Source organism: Sinocyclocheilus anshuiensis, unplaced genomic scaffold (assembly GCF_001515605.1).
Source record: "Sinocyclocheilus anshuiensis isolate Anshui unplaced genomic scaffold, SAMN03320099.WGS_v1.1 scaffold1405, whole genome shotgun sequence".
In the NCBI taxonomy this organism is placed as follows: domain Eukaryota; kingdom Metazoa; phylum Chordata; class Actinopteri; order Cypriniformes; family Cyprinidae; genus Sinocyclocheilus; species Sinocyclocheilus anshuiensis.
In genome coordinates, this window is record NW_015549639.1 from 35,496 (window position 1) to 53,158 (window position 17,663).

At 39.8% G+C, this 17,663-nt stretch overlaps 1 protein-coding gene across 1 annotated transcript in view; it reads left to right on the forward strand.

Annotated features, from left to right (window-relative positions):
* LOC107659855 (ubiquitin carboxyl-terminal hydrolase 43-like) overlaps nucleotides 1-17,663 on the forward strand; it is a 117,056-nt gene that overhangs the window by 8,161 nt on the left and 91,232 nt on the right. Inside the window, 1 exon segment of the mRNA XM_016448939.1 lies at nucleotides 10,177-10,326. Within this exon segment, the coding sequence (XP_016304425.1) occupies nucleotides 10,177-10,326 (150 nt within the window).

A 17,663-nucleotide genomic window follows, 5' to 3' on the forward strand; every position in this document is an offset into this window, starting at 1 on the left:
AATACTTAAACTAGTAACAAAACATACTTACAGTCGCTGATTCAGAAGCGCCAGATTGTCATAGCAAAGTCAGAATTACCTCCTCTCCTAGGTTCATGAAATGGTCGTCCATATAATGCATTGCTGTTCTGTTGTAAGTGATCTTAAAGATTCCTAAATGCATCTACTTTTGGAAGGCCAAATAAAGTGCTTTTGCTTTCACCTAGAAACACACAGCGTCTCCCTGACATGGCTGCATCAACACTAACTGCGGTTACTGAAACACGCCTTCTTTCTTTGCGTGAACATTTGGGCCACATTATGCAAATATTCCCACATAGTGAGGTAGATATGTGGGGGCGTGTTAGAATGAGCCGTTTTAGGGGGGTGTGGCAGAGTCTTAACTTTGATAAAGAATATCTCTTTGGTTTTGAGACTTTAGTCTTTGCAACTTCAGGGATCTTATCTATTCACGAACAGCTTGTAACACTCCAAAGAGAAAGGAAAACTTGAAATCGCATCATATGACCCCTTTAAAGCTTGACATGAGGGTGAATAAATGAAGACTGAATTTTCATTTTGGGTGCACTATTCTTTTGATACAGTTGACCAAGCATCATAACAGTGATAAATGTTGTTCATTTTGTAAATAATTTTGAACTGGTTAATGTAATACTGAAACCATATGAAATGACAAATAAATATTTCCTTTGAGGAGTGAAAAATGCAATATTTGAGGATTTTTTTGTTTTTCTTAAGATAAGAAATCTGCAAAATGAGGTGCCATTAGAGTAGCAGTGCAGAATTTATATTACTGAGCAACCCATATATTTCTGGTCTTATTGAAGCTTTGTGATTCCCAAAATCCGCTTCTGTCCCAGATCAATCCAAATATGATAAGCAGATAAGGAGATTATTATGATCTGATTATTCAATTAAATTCAATTCAAGTTTATTTGTACAGCGCTTTTCACGATACAAATCATTGCAAAGCAACTTTACAGCAAATTAAGTTTCTACAATATTTAGTAGTAGCTTATCAGTGGTGACTGTCAGTCAATGTACATATGGCAGAAATGTACGGAAAAATAAATTAAAGACGTAATCAAACAGACGATGAACTCTATTAACAGCAATTATTATGATGCAATCAAACTTATAGCAAAATGTGGTAGTTCTGTATGTTGTTTCAGGGTTGGCATCATCTGAGGTCCTCTGAGGGGTTGGCATCATCTCTTCTCAGGTGTTCTGGATCCAGACTGAAGCTTGTGTAAATCCTAGTTAGGCAAAAACAGAGAAACAAATAGAGACATAATTAGCGTAGCTGCTGTTCCAACCAAGCAAATTTTATTTGTTTAACCCAAACTAAAGAATAATAATGTGCATTTGATCAGATATAACTGCAGTACAAGATTATGATATGCATTATTTGAATGCTTGGCCAAAGAGATGTGTTTTTAATCTAGATTTAAACAGGGAGAGTGTGTCTGAACCCCGAACGTTATCAGGAAGGCTATTCCAGAGTTTGGGAGCCAAATGCGAAAAAGCTCTACCTCCTTTAGTGGACTTTGCTATCCTAGGTACTACCAAAAGTCCAGAGTTTTGCGACCTTAGGGAGCGTGATAGATTGTAGCGTGGTAGAAGACTAGTTAGGTACGCAGGAGCTAACCCATTAAGGGCCTTATAGGCAAGTAATAATATTTTGTAACTGATACAGAACTTAATAGGCAGCCAGTGCAGAGACTGTAAAATTGGGGTAATATGATCACATTTTCTTGACCTGGTAAGGACTCTAGCCGCTGCATTTTGGACTACCTGTAGCTTGTTTATTGAAGATGCAGGACAACCACCTAGCAGTGCATTACAATAGTCCAGTCTAGAAGTCATGAATGCATGAACTAGCTTTTCTGCATCAGAAATTATGACATTATGCTAATGTGCTCAGATTTCTTTTCGTAAGTTTAACCTGTTCTTGTTGTCTGTCTTTGTTCAAAAGTCACACAGAACATTTTGTAAATGTTAGTTTTTAGGCCTCAATTCATTGACTACAAATCAAGTTTAAACTGTGACTTTTTAAGGTGGAAATCAAAGTCAATTTATGGATAATGGATAATCAGGTGAAAATGTGTTTGTTTTGGAGCTTAAAATATCACTTTTTAGCACTAACAGTACCTGCAACCAAACTGCAAATTAAATAATACCTCACCTGTATGTTTTCAGAATATTGGTGATATACTGTATATATTATTCATACAACAGTTAAGAGTCGTTTACAACAAAAATAATTGTGACTATAAGGCTCTGTTTACACCTGGTATTAGGATGTGTTTACGATCACAAGTGGATGACACTAAATACAGGTATAAACGCATGTAGCTTGTCCACTTTCAATGACTTCCAGAGTTAGCTGAATACACATTCAGTTGGGATTGCTTTTGTAGTGTAGACACTTGTGGTTGAATGTGTTTAAACAGCGACAAAAGGCCTACTTGCTGCCCACTGAACACATGAGCGTTCTGGGACGTGTTTTAAAAAAGCAAACCAAAACAATCGATTCTAACTTTGCTATGTTGTGCCAAAACACACGGATTATGACCAAAATCACCATTACCAATTGTATCGTTTCCATTTGTTTCCTTTTTCTGCTCACTTGTAAGCAGCGCAATGACTTCATTCAATCATTTTTATGTGCTACACTCTACGCTTCTGCGAAAAGAGATAAGAGGGAAGGGTTCTAGATGAAATCCGAACACAAGTGGTTTAAAACACGTTAAGATCAGGTTTTAACAGTACTGCATCTTGGTTGACCACTTACAATCTGATCACTGAAAACGCATCAAACAGTGCCTAAGATAACTATAAATAACTGTATTAGCATTAACATCAACGCATGATAATGTTCTTTTTATTATTATGCAGTTATGTCATCTGCCACTTGAAATACTCAAGCTATTTGAAGTAGTGTGGATTTTGATTGGCTGTCTATGTTTTTATGATGTTGATGTTCTGTTTTTTTATGTTTACATCTAAAAAATTGATCTAAAAAAAAGTGACATCTAAAAAAAAGTGATTCCCACCATATCATTCCTAGTGGTGTCGTTATTGTTATAGTTGTGGTGGTAGCTTCTTATTTTCATAGAGTTAGAACAACTATTACAACTTTATAGTTATAGTTATCAATGCTATTGTCCTTGGTGTGAATGGGCCTTTAGCTCTGGTCCTTGAATCCAGGGGCGGTCTGGGGCTAATAAGTGGCCCTGGACTTTCTGGCAAAGAGCGGCTCACAACACCTGGTCCGCAACACACCACACCATAAACCCACCAGCTCATTATGCACAGAGCAATTTTTAACACCACTAACATAAAAATGTAACATAATATACAGAAATAAATACTTTCTATTTTTTTTATTGAAATGCTTATCATTGACATTAATCAATGACTGGCATGGAATTTGTCTTTCCTGGTCTATATGGCAAATAGTAAATACTTTTGAAGAATTTTTACACAGCTCTTTTACATAGAGGGACAGTTTAATATTACTAAAGTTAAATATCTAACAAAATATCAGTCCATATAACAATGCTCTGCTTTGGTCAGAAAGACTTAGAGTGTCGTGCTGAATGTGGACTATTTTTATGATGCCTTTGTATTGGTCTTATATTTGTCCTTTTGCAGGAGCTTGACATCTCCTGTCATTTTGTTGAATAGAGCTCCAATTGTGGAAAAGAGTATAAAAATTCTTAGGATGATGAAAAATACAGTTAAAAGTAATATTGTGAAATATCAACCCTCTACATTGCGAGTAAATCACTCGCATATGCGACTAAATCTTGATTCTGGGCGACTAAATGATGTCTAATATTAGCCAATGGCTAATAAATTCTCAGATTTTACTCGCCACTGTGTGAGTTGGAGGCTGAGTATAAGTTTAGCACAGATATATTTTCACTTGGCGAACACTCTGACTGAGCGCTTCAGAGTTTCACTCTCTCTGTGTTTTTTTTTCAGTTCATCTGAATGGATGCGCAGCACACCTGTATTTGATGTACCGTGAACTCTAGTGTAACGGCACACAACTCGCTGTCGCTTTGGTGAGAGCAGAGAGAGCGATATTACGGTGGCCGAGAGAGCTCAACGCGCTACAAATTCCGAAAACACATGCAAATAGAAAAAGCACCAGCAAATTAAGAAAACATCTTCATCAGTTTGACGGCACATGTGTTGCAAATACTCGCAACACAATCAAATACAAAAACACGCCGCAAATGCTCACAACACAACCAAATAAAGAAACGTGCTGCAAATGCTCTCAACACAACCAAATAAAGAAACGCGCTGCAAATGCTCACAACACAACCAAATACAAAAACGCAAGTACAGACCACAACGGGAGGACCCAAACAAAACGAATTTGTATTGATTACCATTTGTATAACCACAGTAACATGGTTAAACTATGGTTAGTGTAGTAAATCCATGGTTAATTTGTGGTTACCATGGTTTAACTATAGTAACCATTTTTTGTTTTTTATTTATTTTTTACATAATAAATGTATTTAATAATTATTTAATTTTAATAGTAAAACCATATGGTTAATTTTTGTAAGGGAAGTTGTAAAGTAAGTTAGCCAGCTTACATGCTTTCACAGTTACAGTAATTGTGTATTTCGTCAGCTTATTTAGGCTAATAATAATTTTAAAAAAAAGAAGCAAAGGAATCGTATGATCAGGATGTTAAAATAAACAAAAATATCACCTTTCAGAGCAAACATTGACAAATATGTTCCAGCCATGTTCGTCACTTTGCGGTTCCCTTAAACATTTCCGATGTGGTCTGTGCCTATTTGCAGCGCGTTTCTTTATTTGGTTGTGTTGTGAACATTTGCAGTGCGTTTCTTTATTTGGTTGTGTTGCGAGCATTTGCAGCGCATGTGTTGTCAAATTGATGTAGGCCTAGATGTTTTCTTAATTTGCAGGTGTTTTTTCATTTGCAACGCATTGAGCTCTCTCGGCCACCGTACGAGATAGTCTTACTGTTACGGGGTGAACGAGCCGAGAGACGTGCGGATCCATATGCAAAGCTTATTTATTAAAGACGTGGTCAAAAACAGGCATGGGTCGACAACAACTAAATCACTCGCATATGCGACTAAATCTTCACTCTGGGCGACTAAATGATGTCTAATATTAGCCAATGGCTAATAAATTCTCAGATTTTACTCGCCACTGTGTGAGTTGGAGGCTGAGTATAAGTTTAGCACAGATATATTTTCACTTGGCGAACACTCTGACTGAGCGCTTCAGAGTTTCACTCTCTCTGTGTTTTTTTTTCAGTTCATCTGAATGGATGCGCAGCACACCTGTATTTGATGTACCGTGAACTCTAGTGTAACGGCACACAACTCGCTGTCGCTTTGGTGAGAGCAGAGAGAGCGATATTACGGTGGCCGAGAGAGCTCAACGCGCTACAAATTCCGAAAACACATGCAAATAGAAAAAGCACCAGCAAATTAAGAAAACATCTTCATCAGTTTGACGGCACATGTGTTGCAAATACTCGCAACACAATCAAATACAAAAACACGCCGCAAATGCTCACAACACAACCAAATAAAGAAACGTGCTGCAAATGCTCTCAACACAACCAAATAAAGAAACGCGCTGCAAATGCTCACAACACAACCAAATACAAAAACGCAAGTACAGACCACAACGGGAGGACCCAAACAAAACGAATTTGTATTGATTACCATTTGTATAACCACAGTAACATGGTTAAACTATGGTTAGTGTAGTAAATCCATGGTTAATTTGTGGTTACCATGGTTTAACTCTAGTAACCATGTTTTTTTTTTTTTGTTTTATTTGTAGTAAAACCATGGTTAATATTTGTAAACACGAGTACGACCTGATAACTTCATGAATATGATAATTAAGCATATATAAAGTTGAATTGTTATATAAAGTTATAATCTATGTTTATTAAAAACAAGTTTTGTAATAACGATTATTTCGGACCTTTTTGACATTGATGATAATTCAGATTGGGACCTTTGAATGTAAACTTTGAGAACACCTGCATTATATGTTTTGCCCCCAAAATGTAAATTAAATTTGAGGTGTTTTTTCCTCCTTAAATGTGAGCTCCATATTCTCACTGTATCATAGTGGATGAGCCATACAAGCTTTTACTTTTTGTATGCAAAGAAAACAAAAATAACGACTTTATTCAACAATGGTTTAACTATAGTAACCATTTTTTGTTTTTATTTATTTTTTGAATAAATAAATATATCATAGAAACTTAATTTTCTGTAAAGCTGCTTTGCAATGATTTGTATCGTGAAAAGCGCTATACAAATAAACTTGAATTGAATTTTACATAATAAATGTATTTATTAATGAATTAATTTTAATAGTAAAACCATATGGTTAATTTTTGTAAGGGAAGTTGTAAAGTAAGTTAGCCAGCTTACAGTAATTGTGTATTTCGTCAGCTTATTTAGGCTAATAATAATTTTAAAAAAAAGAAGCAAAGGAATCGTATGATCAGGATGTTAAAATAAACAAAAATATCACCTTTCAGAGCAAACATTGACAAATATGTTCCAGCCATGTTCGTCACTTTGCGGTTCCCTTAAACATTTCCGATGTGGTCTGTGCCTATTTGCAGCGCGTTTCTTTATTTGCTTGTGTTGTGAGCATTTGCAGCGCGTTTCTGTTTTTGCGGCGCATTTCTTTATTTGCTTGTGTTGTGAGCATTTGCAGCGCGTTTCTTTATTTGTAAATAAATATATCATAGAAACTTAATTTTCTGTAAAGCTGCTTTGCAATGATTTGTATCGTGAAAAGCGCTATACAAATAAACTTGAATTGAATTTTACATAATAAATGTATTTATTAATGAATTAATTTTAATAGTAAAACCATATGGTTAATTTTTGTAAGGGAAGTTGTAAAGTAAGTTAGCCAGCTTCCATGCTTTCACAGTTACAGTAATTGTGTATTTCGTCAGCTTATTTAGGCTAATAATAATTTTAAAAAAAAGAAGCAAAGGAATCGTATGATCAGGATGTTAAAATAAACAAAAATATCACCTTTCAGAGCAAACATTGACAAATATGTTCCAGCCATGTTCGTCACTTTGCGGTTCCCTTAAACATTTCCGATGTGGTCTGTGCCTATTTGCAGCGCGTTTCTTTATTTGGTTGTGTTGTGAACATTTGCAGTGCGTTTCTTTATTTGGTTGTGTTGCGAGCATTTGCAGCGCATGTGTTGTCAAATTGATGTAGGCCTAGATGTTTTCTTAATTTGCAGGTGTTTTTTCATTTGCAACGCATTGAGCTCTCTCGGCCACCGTACGAGATAGTCTTACTGTTACGGGGTGAACGAGCCGAGAGACGTGCGGATCCATATGCAAAGCTTATTTATTAAAGACGTGGTCAAAAACAGGCATGGGTCGACAACAACAACAGGTATAGCGTAGGCAAGACAAAGAGTAATCCAAGGACAGACATGATCAATCTCCGGCGAACAATATCCAACAGGGCAAGGCAAAGAGAGATAATCCAGGTACACAGCAATAGTCCAGGCAGGGGTAAACAGAGTCCGAACAAGGCGAGATGAGAGGGTAATCCGAAATACACAGGCAAGAATCTGAACACGGGAAAACTGGCAAGGCAAGACTATGACTAGACTATGTAAACTATAGGGCAGGCTCCGTAAAGTAGCTATCAGCTAAAACAGTGATAAACGCTGAACAATACTCGGCCGTCTGCAATGGTTTGAGTGTGGCTTATGTAGTGTGTGTGATTGGCTTCAGGTGAGCTTGTGATTAGTGCAATGGAGCATGGGAAATGTAGTCCAGGGTGACGTGTAACAGTTTGTGTAGTGTGAGAGTCAATGTAATTGGAAAGGGTGACCTCTGGTGGCAATCAGAACGGAAGTCCAATGGACAGGATTCGTGACACTTACATACGTCATGTATGACACTTACATACGTCATGACAATTCCCCTTGTCATGCAGAATTGACGCGCTACATGTAAACGATATTCTTTGTTGTATTTTCTTGTTGTATTGTTGTCAAAATAACAGAGTTCCTTTGGATTTTTTCAGCTTTTAAGAACTGCCGGGTTCCCCGGTAGTGGGCGGAACTAATGCGCAAACGACAATCTCATTGGCTGGTGCTCCCCTATTATCGTCCCTGTTTTGATTTCAGTGAATCAGTTCGAGCGAATGCACACAACCTGATTAATATTCATGAATCCAGCAGCTCGTTAATCCTTAGTGCGTTTTATACTGTTCGTATTAGTAGAATTCGTATTATTATTATTATTATTATTATTAGAATTATTGTTCGTTTTTTCCCATTTTTTTTACAGTAACCAATGGCGATTCAATTGCCAAGGTGTCCGTAGAGGGTTGAATATATAATGTTACAATTTAAAATAGCTGTTTGCTATGTGAATATGTTGAAATGTAATTTATTCCTGTGGTGGCAAAGCTGATTTTTCAGCAGTTATTAATCCAGTCTTCAGTATCACATGATCCTTCAGAAATTATTCAAATATGCTGATTTGTTGCTCAAGAAACATTTTTTTGTTGTGTATTAGTAGAATTCGTATTATTATTATTATTATTATTATTAGAATTATTGTTCGTTTTTTCCCATTTTTTTTACAGAAACACTGAATGACCAAAAAAGCACCACCACCAGTCCGAAGTTCAGTTAAATGTCTATGCATCATTCATAAATGGTTATCAAGTTTTAATTCTAATGACTAAAGTTCTATCATTAAATAATATTGATTATCATATTATAATGCTTGACTGAAAATCATTCTAAAATGCTGATTTGCTGCTCAAGAAACATTTCTGATTATTATCAATGTTGAAAACAGTGCTGCTTCATATTTTTTGTTGAAAATGTGATACATTACCATTCAGTCTGGGGTAACATTTAAAAAATAAATTAAAACTTTTATTCAACAAGTGACAGTAAAGAGATTTATTAGTTATTACAAATTATTTATATTCTTTGTATTCATCAAATAATCCTGAAAAAGTTAAAGTATCTCAGTTTCCAAAAAAAAAAAACATTAATAATTGAGCACAAATAATAACTGACAATAATTAAGCAGCAAATCAGCATATTAGAATGATTTCTGAAGGATGATGTGACACTGAAGACTGGAGTATACTGAAAATTCAGCTTTGATCACAGAAATAAATTACATTTTAAAATATCTTAAATAAAAGCACTATTTTAAATGTAATATTTCATAATATTAGTGTTTTTACTGTATTTTTGATCAAATAAATTCAGCCTTATTTAAAAAAAATAAATAAATACAAGCCTTAATTATTTAAAACTTTCTATCACCAGTGTGTATATAAAATAATGCATGTGAACTATTTAGCATATTATATTTTTATTATAATATATCCTAATCACAGCAATTGAAAACGAAATGTTCTATGAAACATTTTCTTAGACATGTGAAATTACGGAAGAAAGCCTGGATAGAGATATACAAGCATTCGCTCTTATCTTATGTCTGCTGAAAACTGCTACGTCAATGTTTCTATGTAGGCTACATTGTGGCAAATAACGTAAATGACATTAAAATCAGAGTAATTCGAACCGTTTGGTAAATATTGCTGAATTGTTTAGCTGCTTACATCTTACCTCATGCTCGCATTAAAGTGCTGCGCAGCTCAGCTTCTGTGAACAGTAAATCCCGCCTTCTTTGATTTGATTGATTTATTTCAAACATTTTGACACTGACGAGCGCTTTTGAACTTCTGCACTGAGCCAGAGCACGCTAAATTAATTTGAATGTTTGACTCATGGGGGCCACGCGGGTCATTCTTCTGGGCCGATGGAAGGATATAGGCTATGTACATTTACTATCATTCATCCTTTATATATTTACGCAATGTACAGTGGCCCACCGGGAAAACTCCCGGTGCTCCAGATGGCTAGTCCGCCACTGCTTGAATCTTATTGGTTGGTTAGTAGTGTTCCAAGAGTAAGTTATGGCAGTATGTCAGAACAGCTGTGATTCGGCCGCAATATCTGGTGATGTGAGGAGAAAAACAATATTTGTATGATTGAAGTTTTCATGCGAGTTGTTTTAAAAATGTATCCAGATCAACATCTATCTGACACAATGTCCCACTCCTTCCCTAGAGTGTTGTGTCCAAGTATGGCTCTCAGTTCAAGGGGAATGCTCAACACGACGCTTTGGAGTTCCTTCTGTGGCTCCTGGACTGTGTGCATGAGGATGCCAGCCTCTCCACCAACAACAACTACAGCAGCAAAACCAAATCATCCAGCAAGGTAACACATCTTCTGTCCTTCTAAACGCTCTTCAAAATATTTTCAAAGTCAACTAATTGTTGGGACAATGCAGTGACCAAAAACACCTAGGCCTACAGCCATACACAGTGAGCTTTACTGTTCAAACTGTCTAACAGCAATGCAATATAGTATGTGGGAAAACAGTAAGGCAAAAGAGTGTCTAAATGTCTAAATTCACAGTAATTAGAAACCGTAGGCAAAAAGTACCCGGATGACCTACTACATCCCCTGATATTCTAGAGTGCACATTCAATCGACAATTTATTATTTCATGTTGCCACTGGAGAGGAGTTGTGAATGGCAGTGAAGCAATGCAACTGTCACTGGTAGATCACAAGACAAGATATAGAACATACTTTTTAACGGTCACATACAACGTTGCCTCTATAAGCTGCGCACGTGCGCAGCCACGCACTTCATTCGTCGTGACCACTTAGAAGAAATAAAATGCCACGCACAGGACAGACACAAAAATAAGTTGGGAAAGTCATTTGATTAAATTCTAGTTAAGTGCGAAATAATTGCAATGCTCAGGCAAACCGCTATAGACTTAGGGTCGCTATAGAGTTAGAACCAGTGAATGTGGTTTACAGGTTACATAGAAAGAATGATGTGTGCCAAATCAGTCACTGTAGAAATTGAATACTTTAATGGTTGTGGACGAAAAGCTCAACTCGAGAGTCAACGCAAATGTAATGACGTGAAATAAAACGTCATCGTGTTTTAAAGAAGAGTGGCTTGTTTATATTTTATTTTATTCAACGCAAATGTAATGACGTGAAATAAAACGTCATCGTGTTTTAAAGAAGAGTGGCTTGATTATATTATATTATATTATATTATATTATATTATATTATATTATATTATATTATATTGTTGTAAAGAATTGAACTCCTCTGCATGAGATTTTTTAAATGATTTTTAAATAGATTTTCTTGGTATCACAGCACTATAAAAAATGTTTTCTCAGGTAACCTAAAATGTGCCTCATTTAGTTACATCAAGGGTCAAATCAAATATAAATAGCACATTACAGTTAAAATTTTAACACTGTTTTTGTGTGTGCTGCACAGGTCTGGTATAAAGAATATTTTTGCTCAGGTGGCCGAAATGTCCGTCCAATAGGGACATTTTTTGCTCAGCAAGAAAAAAATGAGAGGGAACATTGGTCACAGAGTAAGTATCAAACCAAATGTAAGTGCCTACTTCACAGTATGCGATTAGAAATTTGACACCGCAATAAGAACATATCTACATAAGCTAGTCAAATGCATTACATGATTACCTGTTGTCATGACCCATCCTTAGTTAGGAGATGAGTGTTTTTCTCAGCACACAATATTAAATGTATTAAAATACTTTTTTGTTCAAGTTAAAGCTGGAGTATTAAGTTTCTGCGCTACTAGTGTGACGGAACAACAAAAATAAAGAATGCGCATCACGCTTCGCCTAATTCAAACATCTTTTCCTTTTAAGTTTAGCTTACCTGTCAAGAATAAATTCTGCAAATTCGTTGTATCAATTGAAACCGATGGGTTACTTAACGTAAACCCAGGTGCTTTGAAAACAGAGTGACTTGTTTCACTATGGGGCATGACCAACTGCAGAAGCTCTTATGATACTACGTCTGTCTCTGACAGACAAGTCGACCTGTGACCAGGCTCCGCCCCACCTATATCAGCCAGGTTGACCCCTGCCAAAGTCATTATTTCCTCCCATACTGTGCAAGGAGGGAAGTGCTGGTAAAACACCTCACTCTGTTATCAAAGAACCCAGGTTTACGTTAAGTAACCCATCGTTCATCTTCTAACTCCGCTCGATGTTTCACTATGGGAGTACCACTCCTGGATTTCACACATATCGCTGCTATCACCCATAACAATTAAATGGACATAGGCCTACCGGCTCCCAGCACTGCATGTGCTAAGGATGGCACAGACACGTCCAGTCTATAGAATCACACACAGGTATATGGTGTAGCCCAACTTGCTGCTGAACAAATATCTTGAACAGAAACTCCCCTGAGTAAAGCCCACTATGTAGCCATACCCTTTGTGGAGTGGGCTCTCAAGCCCTTAGGCGGTTAAAGACCCTTGCAAACATAAGCTAAAGATGTATCTTCTATGATCCAATGACACAGCCAATGATGAGACAACAGCTTCTCTTTGTGAGGAGTAGCCCAAGACACAAACAGCTGGTCATGAGTCCTGAAACCTGTTGTTCTTTTCAAATACATATGAAGAGCCCGTAATGGACATAATGAATTAAATTCTGCTCCCCCGGAGAAGATTCAGTAGATGGGCACTGATACGAGTCAACTACCTTAGGCACAAAAGCAGGGTTAGGGCGAAAGGAAACCTTAATGAGCCCTGGAGCGAACTGCAAACAAGACGGGCTAACAGACCAAGCTTGTAAGTCACTCACATGCTTGGCTGTTACTAAAGCTATGAGCAGCACCGTCTTAAGAGAGAGATACTTAAGCCCACTTCCTTCTAAAGGCTCAAAAGGGTGATGAGAAAGGGCTTCTTGGATGATGGATAAATCCCATAAAGGAACCATCTGTCTGGACACCGACCGTTTACGGCATACCCCTTTCATAAAACGACTTATTAAAGGGTGCTGGCCTGCTAATTTTTCGCCAAAACGTACATGACAAGCTGAAATAGCTGCTAAATACACCTTTATATTGGAGAAAGCCTTTCCCTTATATAGAAAGTCTTGGAGAAAGCATAAAATGTCCCTCACTGAGCACTGAAAAGTGAACAAGGAGGGTTTTGCACTCTATAGTATGTATGACCGATGGAGGCAGACATGCCGCATTCAAATTCAATCTCTCATGGGCCAAGCCCAGAGAGCTATCCTGTCTGGGTGAAGATGGTAAATCCTCCCCTCCCCCGTCTGAGACAGGTGGTCCCTCCGTGGATGAAGGGGCCATGGCTGGCCTGACCACAGTTGAACTATCTTGGCCTCTTCGCCAACTGATGTAGTTGAAGGGAGCACATGCCCCCCTGATGATGTAAACAATATGTATGTGGAATTGTCTGTTTCACTAAAACATGCTGACCTTTGATGAAGCTCAGAAAATATTTCAGCGCAAACCACACTGCTAGCAACTCTAAATGATTTATATGTTTGTGAATCAGCTGCAGAGGCCACACGGCTTTCACAGCTCTGCCCATTAGAGTCACTCCCCAGTAGGCTTGCTTCGATAGTCAGTGTTGACGGTATTAAGCCGCAACACGGTTACGTCACTTGCCCACCGCGGCACCATCTACCACCGTCATTTAGATTTTTTATAGCCTAGTTATAAAAATCATTTAGTTCAGTTAGAGAACATATGCTACAATTAAAGATTAAGATTCAGTTTCGAAACAAAATGCAAAAGCGCCTGTTTGGCAATATTTTGGATTTTGAAAAGGCTGTTGACTTTTGCTGATAAGGTGAGTTTGTAAGCTTTTTTTAACATTTGTTTCTTATTTATTTGGTTCCGTTCCACAGTGTTTGGTGATTTTTACTGTATTTAAACTTTGTGTAATTTATTTCTTTTATTTTACATCAAGGTGTATGCCGTTACTCCAAGCTTTCTCAATCATTTTGCCACACCTTCTATGTCACTTATTTATTTAAACTTTTTGTAAGTTATTTATTTTATATTAAGCCTATAGCATGGTGTATTTTTATTCGGTTTGTTAACAAAAGTTCTATGTTTAATATAAATGAGTTGTCGTTGTTCTGTATTGTTGTATCCATTCAAGCAATTGACACCGAATTGACACTAATTCGAAAGTGAAAGTAAAATGCGCACAGGCATTTATAAGCTATTTTAAAGCGAAGGAAAGTGAGGAAAAGAGGGAAAACTCCAACGAACCCCACCCCTCGGTGATACCGGTATTACCGTTGTTGTCACACGTTGATTAACCTGTTGGAAAATTCCCTCACCGTCACAACCCTACTCACCAGCCCTTTAAGGACACGTCAGTTGTCATAGTAACTCTTGATGACACGAGAGCACAGATGTAACTGCGCAATCCAGTGCTGTAAATCCCTCATTTTGAGAAGCCCCAAATGTACTACAGAAATCACTGAAGCCATAAGACCCAACATTCGTAAGCACTGTCTGTATGGAACCACTTTCCCCATCTGAAAGTGGGCGAGACATTGTGTGAAAGACGCAATTCTCCCCTCTGTCAGTGTGACTCAATAAGAGAGGGAGTCTATGCTGAGCCCTTAGATATTCTGTTTGTTGAGAGGGCTCCAAACAGCTCTTTATCATGTTGATCCTGAACCCCAAATTGCTGAGATGATTTAACACCATCTCTGCGTCTTTCACTGCTTGCTCTCTTGACAACGAGCATATCAGATAATTGTCTATGTAAGACAATATTCTTATGCCCTTGTTCCTCAATGGGAACAGGGCTGCTTCCACACATTTGGTAAAAACCCTTAGGGCTAAAGATGGCTCAAATGGAATAGTTTGAAACTCGCAAGTTGTGCCTCGGTATGCAAATCTGAGGATTTTTCTCTGAGAGGGGTAAATGTATATGTGAAAATATGCATCTGACAAATCGATTTTCACAAACCAATTGTTCGGACGAATCGATCGACCATGCACTTTGTGTGTCAGCATTCTGAACGAATACTTTCGTAGGTGCTTGTTCAACACACAAGGTCCAAAATTGGACGAAGGGCTGTACCCCCTTTCTTTGGAATTACAAAATAACGGGAATAAAAGCCCTGACGGCTCTCCTCCTCGGGCACCACTCTGATCGCCTGTTTGTTTAAAAGAGTTTCGATTTCGGCCGTCAGTTTAATTCCCCCAAACTGAAACGTGTTTGAAAGCACCGTGCGAGTGCTTCTTGACAAAAGGGCCAGGGAATACCTGCGTGTCAGGTCGCACGCTTCTTCTTCCTCTCCTTGGGGTGGTGCGGACTGTTTTTAGCTGCCAAGGCCGCAAACGAATGCATTCCCCAAGGTCCAGAGCCATCCAGTTGGGGTCGCTGGCCAGCTTGCTGCCCACTGTGAGCAGGTCTTAGAGCCCTAGCGCCCACTGGTCTCCCTCTTGCTGTCGTGGCTGCTGTAAAGCCCTGTCGTGCCGGTTGAGTGGCACTTGCTTACGTGGCAAACATCCTCCTGTTTCCTGAGGGTTCTGGTTTTCCTAATTTTCCCCAAGGGCTGGGCCAAACAGCCCCATAGTAGGGTGATAGGCAACATCCATTATTTCCGACTTCTGCGCGTCGCCCAAGTCTGACAGGTTTAGCCATAACGCTCTCTTACCTGATACAGCCAAGCCCATCACACGGCCACAGCCCTAAATCATTCACCACACAAATTTCATCCCAGAGTGCCAGGTTCGGCACTCTTGACTCAAGCTGTCACCCCGTCTCTACAAAATCTCCATTTGGTAAGCTGACAGCAAAGTCACTGCATTCAGTGAGCACATGGACTGCCCTGTGTATTTATACATGCTCTGATACATTGACGCAGTCAGCTGTTCCATCTTACTCGGCAGCGAAATCTAAGAGGAGGTAGAAATAGAGTGCCGATTCGGGATGGAGGTGATAGGCCATTGAAGATTCATGTCTAAATCGAGGAGATCAGAGTTAGCTTCGCCCTTTGTGTCCCTCAAACAGTGGAGGCATATCCGGGGATTCGGCTTCCATCATGTCCGCCCAGCCCACACTAGCTCATGTGAGATGGTCAGGTGCCGCAGATTGTGTGGCAGCTTTGGAGCAGGCATGGATCCTGCTTGTTAGCCACCGTCAGTCTCAGCCTCCTTTCCAAGATTTTCATGGGCAATGACGCACAGTGAGCGCATGTTTGTGGGTCCGCAAGAAACGTTTGAGCGTGCTTCAGGCCCATACACACGATGCACATGGGGTGAGGGTCCCTGCCCGAGATTGTAGCTCCACACGAGGATGGACATGGGTTTCATTCCCTTTGACGGGGGTGATGACCATCGACATAATGGCTGAGAAGTGATGCAAACCTCAGACGTGTCACAACACGTTAGCCTGTTGGTCTAAGGTAATTAAACCTTTAGAATAGCTCACCTTGACACGGACACTATTGGAATTTTTAAGGATGTCACTCAACAATATCCAGTCCAACTGCCCTCGCGTTTGGTGACGGATTCCAATGACGGCCCACTGGTTGAACAGTTTAGCGAAATCACCAAAGTCAGGATGTGCTGAGAGAGCTTGCTCCAGTCTCCCATAGGAAGAAAGCGCGAATTACTTTGGCAGGGGTCGACCTGGCTGATATATGTGGGGCAGAGCCTGGTCACAGGTCGACTTGTCTGTCAGAGACAGACGTGGTGTCATAAGAGCTTCCTGTCACAGTTCACACACACAAGGAACACGGGAACGAAGGAGCGAGGAGACACGGAGTAAAGTAACTCAAAAGGGTTTATTAAACAAAGGCTGGGGATCACAGGACTCGACACATCAGGATGACAGAATGACGTTCAACGACTGACAAAGGACAAGAACTAGAACACACTTTAAATACACAGGAACTGATGAGGGGAAGACAAGGGACACCTGGAACTAATAAGACAATCAACATAGGAAACACCTGGGAACAAAGAATTCAAGACACGAGACAGAGAAACTGGAAGACGGAGCACATAGGGAGCAAAGACACACACAAAACCTGGCCCAGAGTCTGACATTACTCCCCCCTCCCAGAAGGCGTGTCCTCACGCCACCAAAACATCCAATGGGGAGGGGGGGTGGGCGCTCTGGAGACCTCTAGGAGTAGGGTTACCAGACGGGAGGCCTCCAGAGCGGGGCACCATGGTGGATCTGTCAGCTCTGGGCGCCAAGGCGGAAGAGGGACCACAGGAGGACATGGCGGACTAGGGAACACAGGAGGCCAATGCGGAAGAGGGAACACAGGAGGCCATGGCGGGGTAGGGAACACAGGAGGCCATGGTGGGGTAGGGAACACAGGAGGCCATGGTGGGGTAGGGAACACAGGAGGCCATGGTGGTGCAGGCAGTTCCGGAGGTCATGGCGGAGCAGCCTTTGAGGCCGCGGCCTTAGCCCCCACCTCGGCCTCTACGGCTGGAGCCCTACTACCCCCCCCAAAACAATACTTGGGGATGTTTACCGGTTCCGAGGCCCTCCGTGGGCCATGACAGGAGACTGGAGCCCTCCCTGGGCTTACTTGCAGACCTGTAGCCCTCCCTGGGCGGAACTGGGGATCGGGAGCCCTTCCTGGGCTAAACTGGGGATCGGGAGCCCTTCCTGGGCTAAACTGGGGATCGGGAGCCCTTCCTGGGCTGAACTGGGGATCGGGAGCCCTCCGTGGGCTA